Source organism: Limulus polyphemus, unplaced genomic scaffold (assembly GCF_000517525.1).
Source record: "Limulus polyphemus unplaced genomic scaffold, Limulus_polyphemus-2.1.2 Scaffold1469, whole genome shotgun sequence".
Lineage (NCBI taxonomy): Eukaryota > Metazoa > Arthropoda > Merostomata > Xiphosura > Limulidae > Limulus > Limulus polyphemus.
In genome coordinates this window covers 1-16,044 of record NW_013667079.1, presented here as the reverse complement: position 1 = coordinate 16,044, position 16,044 = coordinate 1, and the positions used below count along the sequence as shown (strand labels likewise).

The 16,044-nt window shown below is 32.4% G+C and overlaps 1 protein-coding gene across 2 annotated transcripts in view; it reads left to right on the top strand.

Annotated features, from left to right (window-relative positions):
* Positions 1-6,286, top strand: part of LOC106463720 (WD and tetratricopeptide repeats protein 1-like) — a 75,729-nt gene extending 69,443 nt beyond the window's left edge. For both annotated transcript variants that reach the window (XM_013923781.2, XM_022391300.1), the window contains exon 16: positions 4,021-6,286. In XM_013923781.2, the coding sequence (XP_013779235.1) occupies positions 4,021-4,203 (183 nt within the window). In that variant the 3' untranslated portion in view covers positions 4,204-6,286. The remainder of the gene's footprint in view (positions 1-4,020) is intronic.
* Positions 6,287-16,044: the final 9,758 nt, after the last annotated feature.

Here is a 16,044-nt window from a genome sequence, read left to right as displayed (position 1 = left end):
CCTACAAGGCAGGCAATACAAGGACTGTTTTTCCAGGACTGAATACAAGCCATCGTCTGCTCTCGATTTCGCCATTTGGTGTTTTGACTTTGAGAACAGACATTGGAAATTTTCGTCCGGTAAAATCATTCGGGAAATCTTTTGGGTGTGGCAGAGGCCCTTTCTGAATCATGTCTTCTATATATTCTTTAGTTGGGATGTCTGATGGGCATAGTCCAATATCAACCCCATATGTTTTAGGCTTGTTTGGGCTATCTGGCAGTTCATGGTTTATCTTCTATGTAAAGCCAACTGTCATGATCATAATCTCCAGCGGTGCTGGTATTAACTGAGCCAGCCGAGGTAGGCCTTTGTACTGGATCTGCATGCTGCTGATCATGCTGGAAGCCAACCTCAAATAACGTCCAACAATCCCTGATCACTTCTCCCTTTCTTGCCGAGCCTCCCGTTCACGCCTCTTTTGTGCGTCAGATTTGTGCTGGGAAGATGATATGATGGAAATTCTGGAAGGAATGAAAAAAATTTTAACATCTAAGACCAAAACCCACCTAATATTTCAGTGGGTTTTGGGTTGGATTTTTGGACAATTTTTGGGACAAAAAAGTTCCACATTTCTGAATTTTTACTACTCCTCCTGTTCATGATTTCTGACTACCTGTGAGAGTGCTTTGTTAGTATATAAATTATAGGTACTTGTGTATTTTTCCTTTTAATGCACAAAACATTAGCTATTACGCTGCTAAAGTATTTATTATAACTTAATAACACACATATTTATTCTAAGGATGTATAAAGCTAATAAAATAACATGTTGTGCAAAAAATGAATACTTGGGTTTGGGTTGTTGGGTACTAATCCTGATTTTTATCAGATGTAAACTTTTACAGTAATTTAATATTTCATCATTAAAAGTATAAATCACCAGGAATTATTTTTTATGAATATTTGTAAAGAAAATGATGAAGTATGCTAAGAAATTTTTAACTAATATTCAGTAGTAACTCTATTGTAAAAATCTGGAAAAAATATCTTTTTAGAGTATCTACAAAAGAGTATAGCTATACTATAATCATTTATTCCTTATCAATTCTGTTATATGTTATGAAACTAAATATATTTTTCTACTGTTTTTATTTTAGATATTAAATTTTTGTATACATATTTGAATTTAAAAATTTCTGTTTTACCTCAATTTGATTGACATCCATTGATTATTAACGATTTGGAAGAGTCACAAATCAACAGGAGATGAAAATGAGTAATTTACAAAATTCAGTTAGGTTAGGCTAAGTTAAGTACAAAGTACAGAGTTGCACTTAATTTAAATTAAAACTTTAATTGAAAACTTTAATATTGATACAATTAATAAGATACTGAGAATAAGATATTGATAAGTGATAACAATAAGATACTGCATCATTTAACAAAAAACAAATCATTCGTTTGATATGAAGTTTAACCTTGATGCTTAGCCTAATATGGATGTTATACTAGGGCTAAGCGTAAGCCAGTAGGCTGATCGGAAAAGTTAAAACCTTGGCTTTTAAGTCTTTAGGCCATTTGCAACATTAAAAGAAAGCTACATTGCTACTAAGGAAATAACCTAATATATATACATAATTAACAACAATCGATAATTAAACAATTACTTACATTTATTTGCATTTAACACTTAACAACACAGAAGTATGTGGCGATTGGGCCCTGGCACATGGCGTCCTGAATGCAGAACTGCACATTACATGAGGTTTAGCAGGAAGGAGGTCGCCATGTTCTAAATTTAGAATATTTGGCAGTTGGTGGAAGTTATGCTGGAATTTTGGATGGTTTGCTGGAAAGTGCTCACAGTGCACAAATCTCTCTTTAGTGTGAAATTTTTGTCTTTGACTTTAACTGGAAAATCTTTGTTTTTACTGTCAGTTGCATTAGCATTACTAGCAGTTTTTGAATGTTCTATTGCTATAACTATGTTTGAAGTAAATTCCTATATTCAGTCCAAAGTTATGCTATTTTCCATTTTGTACTTAGCTTGGCTTGTAGACTAATTTCGCATCAGTTTTTCTGGTCTATTGATTCTTAGCTTAAGAGTATGCAAATTTTTAAAAAGTCATATTTAAAGTTGGGCATTTTTTACGGGCCTTTGGGCATGCACGGGCCCCAGGGTAGTTGCCCTCTCGGCAGGTCTGGCAGTCTGTTTGATGGGAAAGAGGAGAATGCTATCTGCAGTGAAGCATAGTCCAATTTTGGAGCTGTAACTCAGCCAACAGTATTGGTAATCTACATAGAAGTGATAGCACACTGAAAACTGACATGTACAGGCAGATTCTTACTCATTCTGCCATTCCCTTAAGATTACAACACATCAGACAGGAATTCACCTTCCAGTCAGTTATTGATCCCAAGCATACAGCAGATGTGGTGAAACAATGGTAAAGAGGCCAATAGAATGCTCAAACCATAGTCTAACTTACACAAATTCCTGATACAAACATTTGAGGCAGTATTGGCTTAGGTGAAAATTGTGAAGGCCAAAAACGTCTAAGTAACTTGGCTGAATTGTTGGGAGTAATAAAGAACGTTTGAAATAATATTCCACAATCATACGTTGACAAACTGTATGTGTCATGCTCTGTGTTGAGGAAAGGGATTCACATACAAAATACTAGTGTGTTATACAACTTACTCACTTTTCTTTTGTACTTTCTGTGATCATATTCTGTTAACCCTCTAGATCATTTTGACTGACCTTGTAACCACCATGTAATCATGAAACTAAATTTACTATAACAATCAGTTCACTAACTGTATTTTCGCAAAATTTGGCAAGCTTTTAGTAAATGTTACACATTTTTTTTATACCTTAAATAAAGTACTTATCCATTATGGTTACTTGTGAACTTCCAAATATTTCACTTTGTCAATATATGTGAAAGGTAATTTTCCTGCTAAAAATAAAAATACTTCTTTTCATCTTACAGTTTTTCATATTTAATTTGCATAGCCTCTAAAACCTCCTAACTGAAAATCAAAAGTTTTATTTAAGTAAAATTTATCATTTATTTTCTCTACCCTAACACTAACTGTAGTAAAATTAGCAATGTAGGGTTAGATGAAAAGTTGAAAAGTGCAAAATAAATCTAAATTACATTTTTACCTTCTAGAATACGTCCATATAAGCAAACTTCATAAAGATATGTTAGCACAAATAATATGAGGTTCTAATCCTTGTGATACAGAGGTTTATAAAGTGGCTAGTATTAATAATCATTGTCATACAGAAGGTTAACAAAATGTGTAAAGGTATGTTAAACATAGAACAAAAGTCTGATGCTTGTTACTCAAAGAACTAACAAATGATAAAAATATGTTAATATAGATAACTTAAAGATCTAATATTTATCAAGGCATCTAAAAATTTAATTTTTTTTTTCTCATCACTGAAATTGTGAATTTTGGCAAGAAAGGAGTGTGAAGCTCTGTCAGTCATTTGGTTCACCACTTATCTCTGATTTAGACTTGTTTCAGGGATTTGCCCTTGTGATCCTCAAGATGTATGTGCTAATTTTTTTTCCCTCTAGAACAATTAAATTTTAATCATTTTACAGAAGGGTGTTTTTTTATCAACCACCCTGTATATATTACTTACTAAATAATTTTCACAGTAACAATAGATTCTAAAGAAATGATAGATAACTGCAATCATTGTACTGGATAATAGAATTACATATATTATTTGATAAGTAATATTTTTGGTGCAAGTTGTTAGGGAAATAAACAGTAGTAAATTCTAAGAACTATATATAGTTATTAGATAACAGAACCATATATTACTTGCTAAGTAATATTTTTAATGCATGTTGACAATAAAGAAGACATGAGTTCTTTGATTCTAAAGAACATACACTAGTTAGATAACACAGCTACATATTACTTAATATTTTGTTATAGTTTGAAAACATGGTAATATGAGATTCTAACACAAGTGTGTGAAGAAATACAGAATTAATATTTTTGATGCAGGATGGCAGCAAGGAAGACAGGGTAGTTATTGATTCTGATGATGCAGCAGTTGCCAACCAAAAGAGAATGAATGCTGATCCACTGTCTGTAATGTTGATAAACATGGGTTACCCTATCCCCATAGTAGACAATGATGAAAGTGAAGGCAGTAGGGATAGTGCTGTTCAGTGCCGTACAAGCTAGTTCAATTCTTCTATAATGGACTGAAGGTGCATGAGAAAAATACTTCTGTATATAGTGAACTTTAAGTGTAATGGACTTATTATAACATTTGTGTGTGTATGTGTTTTTTGAAGAGATAAATATTTACATTGAGTCAATTATTTTAATAAACAGCTAGTTCGTTATCCTACAATACCAGTCTTCTAATTGAACTGTTTTTTCTTTGCCATATACAAAAGATTTGTATGGACGTATTTGTAACAGTTTTTTTATGGGTTTGTTTGGTCAGAGACCATGATTTACTAATACCCAAATGTGGTTTTGATTTTACTTTGTATACTATATTAATTTATGAAGTATGTAAAGAGAAACATTACAGTACCAGATATATATATATGTATCTTCATAAAAAAGAAAAATAGACAGTTGTGGAAATGATAAGTCCTACATTCAGAAAAAAAAATAACATTCTACATGTTATTAGTTTTAATAGAAAATTTGTCTGTGGTATTGACTATTAATTTTTGGTTAAATTTTGCACTTGTACATTTTAATATTTTTCATTATTACATCCTGAAAAGTCCAACTTAAAAAGTAGTCTAGTTTTTATCTGCTCAACGAAGCTGCTTATGTTTTCATGGTAGTTGCCAGTGATTTTTGTTGCATCATTTTTTCCTTCAAGAACTGAAAGAGGTGTAGTTGAAGAGTTGTTTTGGCTTATGTACTTGCCTTTTTTGTCAATGTTGGATGAGATTTAAATATAAGTTTATATAGGTGGCATACTTACCTCTTAACAATCAAACCTGGACGAGGTATGTTCGTGTGTAGTTGAAGTTTTGTAGTAAATTTATTTTAATTACCATGAGATATAATGTTAAAAGTATTGACTGTTGTTATTTTTAACACACATTACATTTCAACTAAAAATCTACTAAAACAAAGCTCGGGTAAAGTGTCCTGGATCATTAAGTTCGCTTGATATGTTTATTTACATAGAGTTTATCTTAACATTTCCTCTCTCTTTTTTTTTTGTCTAATTTAGTAGTCTTCTTTAAACTAGTATATTTGTTAACACTGTTGTACTTAGCACAATCATCTTAATATTTTTTATGAAACCTTGGTAAACTACAATGAAACATCCATATGATTGTTTTTTTTTTATATATACGTGTTGTAGTGGCAATAATTATATTTTAAAGTTGACTGTTATGTTGACTGTTATCTACTTCTTTAATGTGTTATTTACTTCTCAAGTATCATTTATTTCATTACTAAGATATTGCCTCTCTGAAGATGTGAATAATTTTGTTAAACTCCATTTTAATTATGTGGTATTAGGCACAGATCTACTTGTAGTGCTACTTTTGAAGGCAACAGTGATATAAAGATGCTTTGATAGTGGTCAGAAAGGACAAGGCAGTTGAAGCCATTACACTTAACATAGATAACTTACTACTGGCTTGTACCTCCATTCATAAGTAACTTCACATACTGAAGGCATTATATGGAACTGTTGTAAGAAAAACCAATGATATACAGTATAAAAGCCAGTAAGATAGTTCTTAGTGAGGCAGAATTTCTACTGTAGTTATCATAAACAATAGATAATCTTCAGGAAAGATGCTACTTCAATGGAGATGAAATGCCAATTTGTATACAAACTATATGGTTCAAACACTCAAGAAATATTGACAGCACTTATGATTCCCTTTTTATTTTTATTTTTTTCATACATATTTAGAGATATGCAAATAATTGTACTTGAAGAATGGTCCAGGTTTGAATAGTTTGCTTTCCATATTTTATATCAAGTGTCTGAATACAGCAATGTATATGAAATTCTTTGAATATTCTTACTACTTCCTGTACACAAAAACTTAGGCATTGTTGAAAAGCATAAAAAAAAGAAGCTTTATTCATCTACACTTGCCAGGCAAAAATTACTGCTTAGTATGTTCTTAATGACTGAAGAAGTAGCCTTCCTAGATATGCAAAAATGTTTGTATTTTACATTGGAACGCATCTTATCCAGCACTAAAGCTTTGTGTTAAATTATTTAGCTTGTTGCCTTATTATTTCAGAAATAAAGAATGATTTGAAATTACTAGTTACTGCACTGTATTATTCAAGTTATTGCACTTGAAAGTTTGCATACACATTCTACAGATATGTTTCTGAACCATTTATCAAGTATTAATAAATCTTTAAGGATGGCTACTAAAGCAGTGCTTTTTTATTTAATGATAACTGGGCACAGCCTTGTGGTTAGCATGCTGGGCTGCATTTTGAAGGTCCAGTGTTCGTATCACAATGTCATTGAACATGTTTAGCTGGGTGTGTTATAAGAATGAGAATCAATCCCATTATTTCGTTCAAAGCAATGGGTGTTAATGACTGCCTACCTTTGCTCTGGTCAGTAGTTCAAAAGTAAACATGGTTGTACCTGGAACTTAGGGGTCTCTGACTGGCTGTTTATGTTTGCGTAAGGTGCCATTCCGATTGAAAATACCAGCACCAATACTTTTGTTATAAACTTCGACTGAATAAGTAAATATAAAACACACAAGATCCTGTACATTATTCTTTTAACATAGCACTACAAAAATATCCTATCCAAATATAAATGGAAATTAATATCTTAGTTACCATTAAAATTAATCATTTTTTCAAGCATTCACCAAATGATAAATAAAACTTACACAACTTATTACTTAAGTAAAATATAAACTTTCATCAGTTTATTCTTCATCCAATTTATACAGATTTTAATACTTTATTTCAGAAAGTCTAAAATTACTTCTTTTTTTTAAAACTGAAAACCTTGTCATGAAATGAAATGTAACTCTGGCTCCCTTTAGATATTACTAATTTTTCCTCACTTCTGTAGCAACATAACCTTGGTAAGTGCTATCTTCTTGTTTAATGTATACTTCAAATGCCTTGGTAAAATATAGTAGTAAACAAACAGTTGTAAAGTACAATATAGTGCATGGAAGCCTGTTTTGTTTTTGTTAAGCTGGGATTGGATAATGAAATGGATATGTCTATCAAACATATGTCTTTTGTTGTTGTTTTTGTTGGACAATTGTTATAATTTAAATTTTATGAGAATTTGCATTTTGTGGCTTTGACTTTTTCCAGTAGCTCGGATATTATAAAAAATACACATAACCCTAAAGTACACTGTAAGAAAAATTGGTTGTATTGTTCAAACATTAAAAAATTGAAAAAAGGAATTTTTAAATCCCCAAAAGTAATTATTAGTGCAAGAGATAAATTACTATATCGTCTTAAAATTATTAATCCTAAAATTGACATGATTGTACAGACATTTCCATTTTTTTTGGTGTTAACTTTGAACAAAAGATCTGTTAGACCAATTTTTTATCATATAAATCCAAGTTAAGGACTTGTTTTTCTATCTTCAAAAAATTCATTGAAACTTCGAAATTTGTTTAATGTTGATGAAAAGTCTTCCCAAAGCAAGACTAATTTTCTTCTGCACCATTTTGACCTTAATTTGTGTTATAAGAATGATTTTCAACATGTCATGACATCTAAAAATACTGTGCACTTAGTAGAAATAACAGTTTCTTCAACTATTTCTTATGACTTGTTGGTTGAAATCTAATAAGTCATATTAATTCTCTCAATCATTAAGCAATCTGAGACATTGGTTCACCTCTTGCAGAAAGATCTTTATTTGAAAAAAAGTTCTTCCTCCATTTGTGTCAACATTTTTGAGAAGGTTCATTGCCTTTTACAAAGTAATTTACCTGCAAAAGACCTGGTTTCAATGGCAACCTATTCAGTATATGCTGAGAAAATGCTCAAAAGTCATGTTTACCCTAGTCTCAGTTGGAAGTGCAAGGTGAGATGTTTACATGAAATACAAACATTGTGAACACATTCACAATGAAGTTCCTGTTGAAGTTAAAACAATCAGAAAGAGGTTGTGCAAAAATGTTAAGAATTCAATATAAAATGGGCAACAAAACTGCAATACAGAAGGAATGGTAGGAATAAGATACTTTGTTCTTTTCATTGTAACCACTTTCAGCCACACTTGGCAAAGTGTTACATACAATGACTAACAAATAATACTACATATCTTTGATTCTATAAAACACATTCTATATTGTATATTTTAACAAGCTGACAAAATTGGTTCAAACAAGAAATATATGCTAAAATGTAACTATTAATTTCATGGAAATTGTTTAAAAAAAGTGAGGTGCTGCTTTGGTTATCACAATATCCAATAACCAATAGAAAACACTAAAAGTTGCCATTCAATAATAATCAAGTATTAGAGCTTTTGAACAATACAAACTTTGTCCTCACCTAGTAGTTTGTGCTGGGCTGTGGATTGGAGAGTCGATGGTTTGTGTCCTGATACTGAAAACAGATATTTTGCTCCACACTCTGGGGCTGTGGATGCTTTATAAGATTGGTGAAATCCCACCATTTGATTAGAGTAGTAAAGGATTGGTGGTAAGTAGTGTTGACAGCTGTCTTCTCTCTATTTTTCACTTTAAAATTAGGGATGGCTGACAGAGATAGCCCTTGTGTAGCTTTGCATATTTATTTGAAACAATCAATCAAATGTATCTAAGTTAATTAAATTAACTAATGATTGGGTATCTTATATGTAAAAAGTAACCTGTATGGTCAACGTCATGCAGTTATATGGCATAATAATCATCTTTCTGTAAAGTTTTTTTTTAGGTTACACTTAAGTAGATTCTGTGTATAGGAGATATTCTATTTAATATAAAAGGTTCAATGCTGTTATATAATTAATTTAGACCATGTTTACAAAGTAACCAGTTGGTTATGTAACCATTTCCGTTAAGGACAAGACAAAAAGTGGACCTTTTTTTGCCATCTGACAATGTTTGAAGGTGCTGTCAACCAGAAAAAAACAAAAACTTTTGCTACCATGTTAATAGCTTCTCTTTTGTATCCTATAATTGAACAATAACTTATTAAACTCCAACAACATTTCAAATTATAGGCTTATGGCCTCAAAATTAGTTTTTTTATAATGGAGGCCACAAGTAACTGAGGGATTGGATCATATACATGATAATGAAACTAGATGACCCTTTACTGTCTAAGTCACTGCTAGTTATCAAAGGTCTAACAATATGCAGAACATTATTGTTACAAAAATGTTAGAACATGTTACTGAAAAATTATATTTTTATATTTCAAAACTAATGATCAAAAATGTTTTATTACATTTTCATCAGCTACTGATCTTTAGTTGTTTTTTTTAACTTTAGTTACATTTTCTCATTATTCAGTTATAAGTTGGACAACTATTATTACAGCTAATGTTTTAGTGACAGCTTTTAAAAAAATTTGATAATTTTTATTATTAGTATATATGTACACACACACACAATGAGATTCTTTCTATGTTTCCATAGGTGATTACCTTTCTACTGCTGTACTGTTCTTTAATATTACATGTGACATCTATCTTGGTGCTATTATGATCAGATATTATTTGAAACTCCATCTATTTAACAGATTAATATTAAGAATGTACACCAAATTGAAATTCACTTTTAAATAAATCAAAACATTTCATCATTGCATGAATAAAAATTTAAATGAATGTATGCATTAACGTGTATTTTTCAATCTTCGAATGATAAGAAACTAGTGTGCAATACAGGTATGCAACATTGATATGTCTTTAAAGAATGATGCTCTAATAGATGTTTGTTGCAAATGTGCCTATGTTAGACTATTCCCAGATACTCTAGTGTAGGTAACATTTCCAAAAATAATTTAATATAAACTATGTAACTCTGAAGGGGGAACACAAAAGGCATTCACAAGCACCATCACATGCCCAAAACCTAATAGGATTCACAAATGTGAGAACATTTTCAACAGTTTCTTGTTGATTCTTTTTTTCCTCAAGAACCCCACCATTTTCCAGCATTGCTCTTTCTTGGTGAGCGCGAGCCTTCGATCGTGTCCATGCTAATAACTTCTTTTACTGTTAAAATTTATGAAAATAAGTCATTTTTTACTATGGTTTGTATTTTTTAAGAATGTAAAAGAAGTAAAGAATTAAATTTTGATGAATTGACAAAAGAAAGTAGGACTATAATGTACTCTATTCCTTTTATTCATGGTTATTTGTAAGAATTAGAGGTACCAACCTGAAGTCCCAAATAGAAAAACCATTGAATATAGACTTGATCAACTGTACAGAGATAAAACACGAGCCTTTTATGCTAGACAAATTTTGTATACGTTTTAATTCATTATGATACCTTTGTATAGAAGAATCTTAAAGTGTTTACCATTATTATTTAACTTTTAGTCAAAATTTAAATATCTTGTTATAAAAGCTTTAAAATACTTTGTTTTTACAGTATAGTCTTTTTTTAGGGGTTTGTTTATGGCCACCACAGATACATGTCTGAACAAATTCCACCTTAAAAATTTTTTGTTTGATTTATTTTCAGCACCATCCTTGGACTGGTTTTGCTACACTCACATAACTTACACCAGTACTGTCAAAACGTTATTACTGTTACTTAAGCAGGAATAGCTTCTAATTTTAGAAGCAGAGATGTAAAATATATTTTAAAGACTTAAAAATTGTTTAATTAACTGCCACATATGTTTTTTTATGCACATTACAAAAAGCTGTACAATGTGAGTTAACCTTTAACTCATGCTATTAATTTTGAGCCCATAATTATTTTGTGAAAAGGATCATCAGAAAAATTTAAATATTTATGGCAGTGTTGACAGGTCTGATATTGTTCACACTGTTGTAACAGAGGAAGACCAGCAGATCGAACCTGCATCCGTTATCGGGCTGCCCAAGCTTGTTTAGCTACATCATTCAATTTCTTTTCTAACCTAATTCGTCTTTTCTTGGCAGCTTCAAATCTTTGTACCTTTTCTTTTCTTACCCTAGATTAAGAATATGTACAAACTGTAGCCAACATTTCTTTTACTCATATCACTGAAGAATAAGAACCACCTTTATATGTTTTTCCACTTTTTCATATCTGTGTATCTTACTGGATGAAATTATTTGGTCACATAGAACATGTATGATATAAGCACCAAGTAAAATCAATTCTACTGAATCCAGTCAACTAATCAACAATATGTTATCATTTCATAAACTAATTAGTCACTAGGGTGGTCCTCAAAATCAAAAGTTTGAATTTCCTTTATGGCACCCCATAATCTTTTTACAGTCTACGATATAACATTGTATGTAAGATTTCACCTTCATCGGACAACATTTAGAGGTCGCTCAATGCTATTATTTATATTGCTATGTAAGTCTATAGGGTCATGGTAAATAGAAATAAATAAAATCATCCTGAAATGCACTGAAACTTTATTCACACTAAATATGATGCTAAATACAAATAACAGATCATCAAAAATATTAGACCAGTTCATTTTTTTTTAAATTGGATATACAATTTAGTTCTAGAAAACTGTCATTGAACTTTCTCCAATTAGCAGCATTTTTTTAGCATCTGGAAATTTCTTCCAGTGCTCTGCTACACCTTGCAGCAAGTATTGCTTTTGCTCTTTATTTTTGGTGATGCAGCAGTTGAAATCTTGTACGAGCTTAACTCCTCTCTGAGTTGAATCATTTAATACCTTGAGCTTTTTGGCATGTTGAAATTCTTCATTTTGTTTCTAATAATTTGGGTCAACCGATGTTAGGAAATTACAAGGAATGTCTAGAATATCAAAGAACTTGAAAGTATTGGCTGTCACAAAATCTTCCAAGTTTTGTTTTTCAACATTTCTTGAGTTCACTTTCACTCGATGCTGTTGTTCATCATTTACTCATTTTCCTAGAGCTTCCACCATTCTTTTGTTTATTCCATTGTCAATGTTAGCATCAAAGAAGGCTAGGGCAATTAATTCTTCACCTGGGTACCATAAATGCCTGCAGAAAGCTACTGTTACAGCTTGTGAAATTCCATCATTTATGGTGCTGTATTTCACAAGAGATGTAACAAAATTGAGATTATTTGCTGGAGCTGAAGTTGGATTCGAACTTGAAATCCAAGCCCATATGTAGAGCAAAGATGACATGCTGAGATCTCTGAGTGACCTCTTCTCTTTTGGTCAGTTAAAACTGACTTTTGAACAACCATACTTTTATGGAATAAAGAATCTTGGCCATACACCTGGCCTGGTGCATTGTTCCTGGAACCATGAATCTAATACCACTGGTGACTTGTCAGCTAGAAAAATTACCGTCAGTTCCAACAATCTGTGATAGTCATATCTTGGCTGTTGACTAGACAAACTCCTTCTTGGCAAACTTAAGAACTTCCAGTTTGGGTGTGTTGTGAGTTTTCAGTATTTCAGAACATATTTGTAGCAGTATTGTAGCATTTCTGATCAATGCTGGACCACTTATGATGGAATCGTTTAAAAAGACCAATTTCTGGGCCTCCTGATGCTCCTAGCAGTGCATGAAAACATCTCTTGAAATTGCTTTATATACGTGATGTTGACATGCAAGATGAAGGAGATCTCTTCCAAGTTCAGTTTCGATTAAATGGCAAGCACCTGCCAGATGACCAGTATTAAAAGCCATCATATTGAAACTCATTATTTTGACCTCGCCTTGAATGCCCCAGTCACTTAATGTTTTCATAACAGTTTCACTTGCTGCTTTTCCAAATCCACTGTGCAACTTTGGCTCTCCAAGCAGCCAATCGACATTATACCATGACACTGTCTACTGATTTTTGCCCAGTGATGTCTGGCAATATTTTACTATCCCAGTGTACAGTTAATGGCATACTTGAATGGTTGAATTCATCCTTAACATTATGAGCCACTTCTCTTTGGTTAACAATTCTGCTTCTTCTGATTGGTGACCTATTTATTGTAAAGTCTGATACATGTGCCCGAGCCTTTGTGCTGTTGCGTCTCTGTCAATGATATTGGTGTGATCCAGAGCCAATGCAATATCTGATGAAATTATGTTGCGGGGTCTTTGTTTTTTGAATGTATTAACATTTTTGAGTTCAAAGAGTTCATTACTCATGGCATAAGCATGAGCAATGTCAAAAAGACTGTCAAGTTACTCCTGAAAAGTACTTTCATTTTTCATCTGAGTTGTAGTCTTTCTTTTTGAGTTCTTTTTTTTATTTTATTCCATGAGTTAAAGATTTTCTCTAACATTTCAATGGCATTGTGCTCTATAGTTTTTAGTACGTGAGCCACATCCCATAGCGGAATAACTTCCCTAATGGTACACCTTGCACTATCCCCCATATTTGTCTTCAGTGTCATGTGTTTGTGAAAGAAAACAGACAAAACTTGGCGACATGTTGGCAGCTTACTGCCTGCTATTTTTTCATTAATTGGTCCCACAAGCTAGATCTTGGTACACTTTCATGTTTGAGTTGTACACGATGATAAAGCAATATTTTCAGAATCCTCCATATTCAAAGAAATAAATGAAATAAGTAAGGAATTTCACAAATCAATGGCACAACAAAATCTAAAACTCTTGCGTATGCGCTTGTCTTTATATAGATGCTGATAGTCAAAAAGAGAATGCTGTGAATTTATTACTTTAAATATAATCTGAGTTCTTTTTCATTTAAATTATACATTTATTAATGTTCTAAGAACTTAGTAATAGCAGCAGTAAGCTCACAAAAGTTTTACTGGCTTGAGCGACCCTTAAATGTTAGTCAATCTAATTCAAATTTGGCATAAATTATCTTTAAATTATTTCAAACAAAATTAGAGGGTACCATATCAAATTTGGTGAGTTTCAATTTTTACTAATAATTTGGGGACCACCCCATTAGTCACATGTATGTTGTTTTTTACTGGATGAAGTAAATTACTCTCAAGCAAAGAAAAATATAAAAATTAATAATTAACATTAAAACAATATACAATTAACTCAGAAAGAAGTGTTTAAAGGACATTAGAAACCAGTTATTTCACATAAAACTAATTTCATTTTTATATTGAAAAAAGTTTGTTAAAAAAAAGTAACACCTGTGATATAATGTACTTATAAATCATTTCAGGAAAACCTGGTAAGTCAACGTAGGGAAGATTATGACAGGTCTTTTTGGCAGTATTGTTTTTGGATGGTTGTGTGTTGAATGTAACCTCAAGCTACACAAAAGTTATGTGCACTAGCTGTCCCTAATTTTCAAGATAGACAAGAGGGAAGGCAGCTACTAATGTTAGACAGAATAGTGGTATTTGGCCATCACTTACATAATGCATCCACAACCTGAAAGTGCAGAGTGCGATTTTTATTTTCATTGGTAAAGGGAGTGAACCACAAAACCTCAGATTCACAGTCTGGCAACTGCTCAGCCCCTTAAGAGTGGATCCCCACAAACACTTAATGCTGTTTTCTGGCTTACAGTGTTTTGTTTTGCATGTAATGCTTCCTTTATTCTTTGTTTGTTGTAGTAAATTTCATAGGTACAAAAAGGAGCTTATTAGCCCATCAAGGATGTCTCTTCCAGCTCCCAACTATAACCAACCCTTACTACTCATATATTCATCCAATCTTTTCTTGAACTCAGTTAAATTTTCTGCCTCCACCACCCTTGAAGGCAGCCCATTCTAAAAGCCAACTACTCTGTCTGATAAGTAATACTGTCTATACTGCTAAACACAAAAAAGTTTGATGGATCTATATTATCAATACCCTTAATAATCTTAAACACCTCAATCAAATCCCCTCTGACCCTTCTCCTCCCCGGAGAAAACAGTTTAGAAATTTTAGTCTCTCCTCATATGACAATCCTACCATTCCAGGTATCATCCTAGTGGCTCTTATTTGAACCTTCTCCAACAACTCAATGTCCTTCTTGAGGAAGGAAGCCCAAACCTGTACATGGTTCTCTAAATGAGGCCTTCCAATGGATCTATACAGTGAAACAATAATATCCCTTGTCTTGTATTCAATATGTCTATAGATGCTACCCAAAATCCCATTAGTCCTAATGCTAGCTACAATACACTGTTTAGATGACTTAAGTGATTTTTTCTATCACAACACAAAGATTCTTTTCTTCAACTACAGTATTTAATGTATTCCCATTTAAATTGTAACAGTAATTTGAATTGTGAAAATCTACATGCATCACCTTACATTTTGGATAGTTAAACATCATCTGTCACATATTGGCCCAGTCCATCAAATTGTTACGTCTCTGTATGTTTGCTTGTTAATTCTTCTACGATACAAGTCCTTTCTTTATAAAACTTGTTTATTCTACCTCAATACAACTTTGTAATGTACTTAATTTTCACAGTTGCACACACACTATAGTTCACAACAATTCACTCACTTTCTATCGCGCTTAGACTTAATTGTCCGTCCCCACCAACTATAGTTCCGATCTCTGTGTCTGCTATCCTCAGTTCCCGCCGACCGTAATCGCTGTCTTTCTTTCTCTCTGCCTGCTTCGTCTCTGCCTCTGTCTGTCTCTCTCACTGTCTAGCGTACTTATATACGATAATACAGCCTGTTCTATAAACTTCTAAGACTCTCAACACGTGCTACCAGCGTCACGATCAAAATATTCTTCTTTCTCATCTCCACTAATGTAAATACAGATCCAGTGGCTACCAGATTTATGACTTGGATCCAGATTGATGATGCAAAGTTGTTTCTCTGCATGATCAGATAATTGATCACTGGCAAACACATCTCCAAACTTTTTTTAACATGCACAAATCTTATTGAATAGATTTTTAAAGTGTTCCTAGTGTTGCGTCAGCGAGTCACGTGACTACTATGACGCAACGTTTCTCGAACTATCATGTACTTTGACGAATGTTCAAGTTCTTACT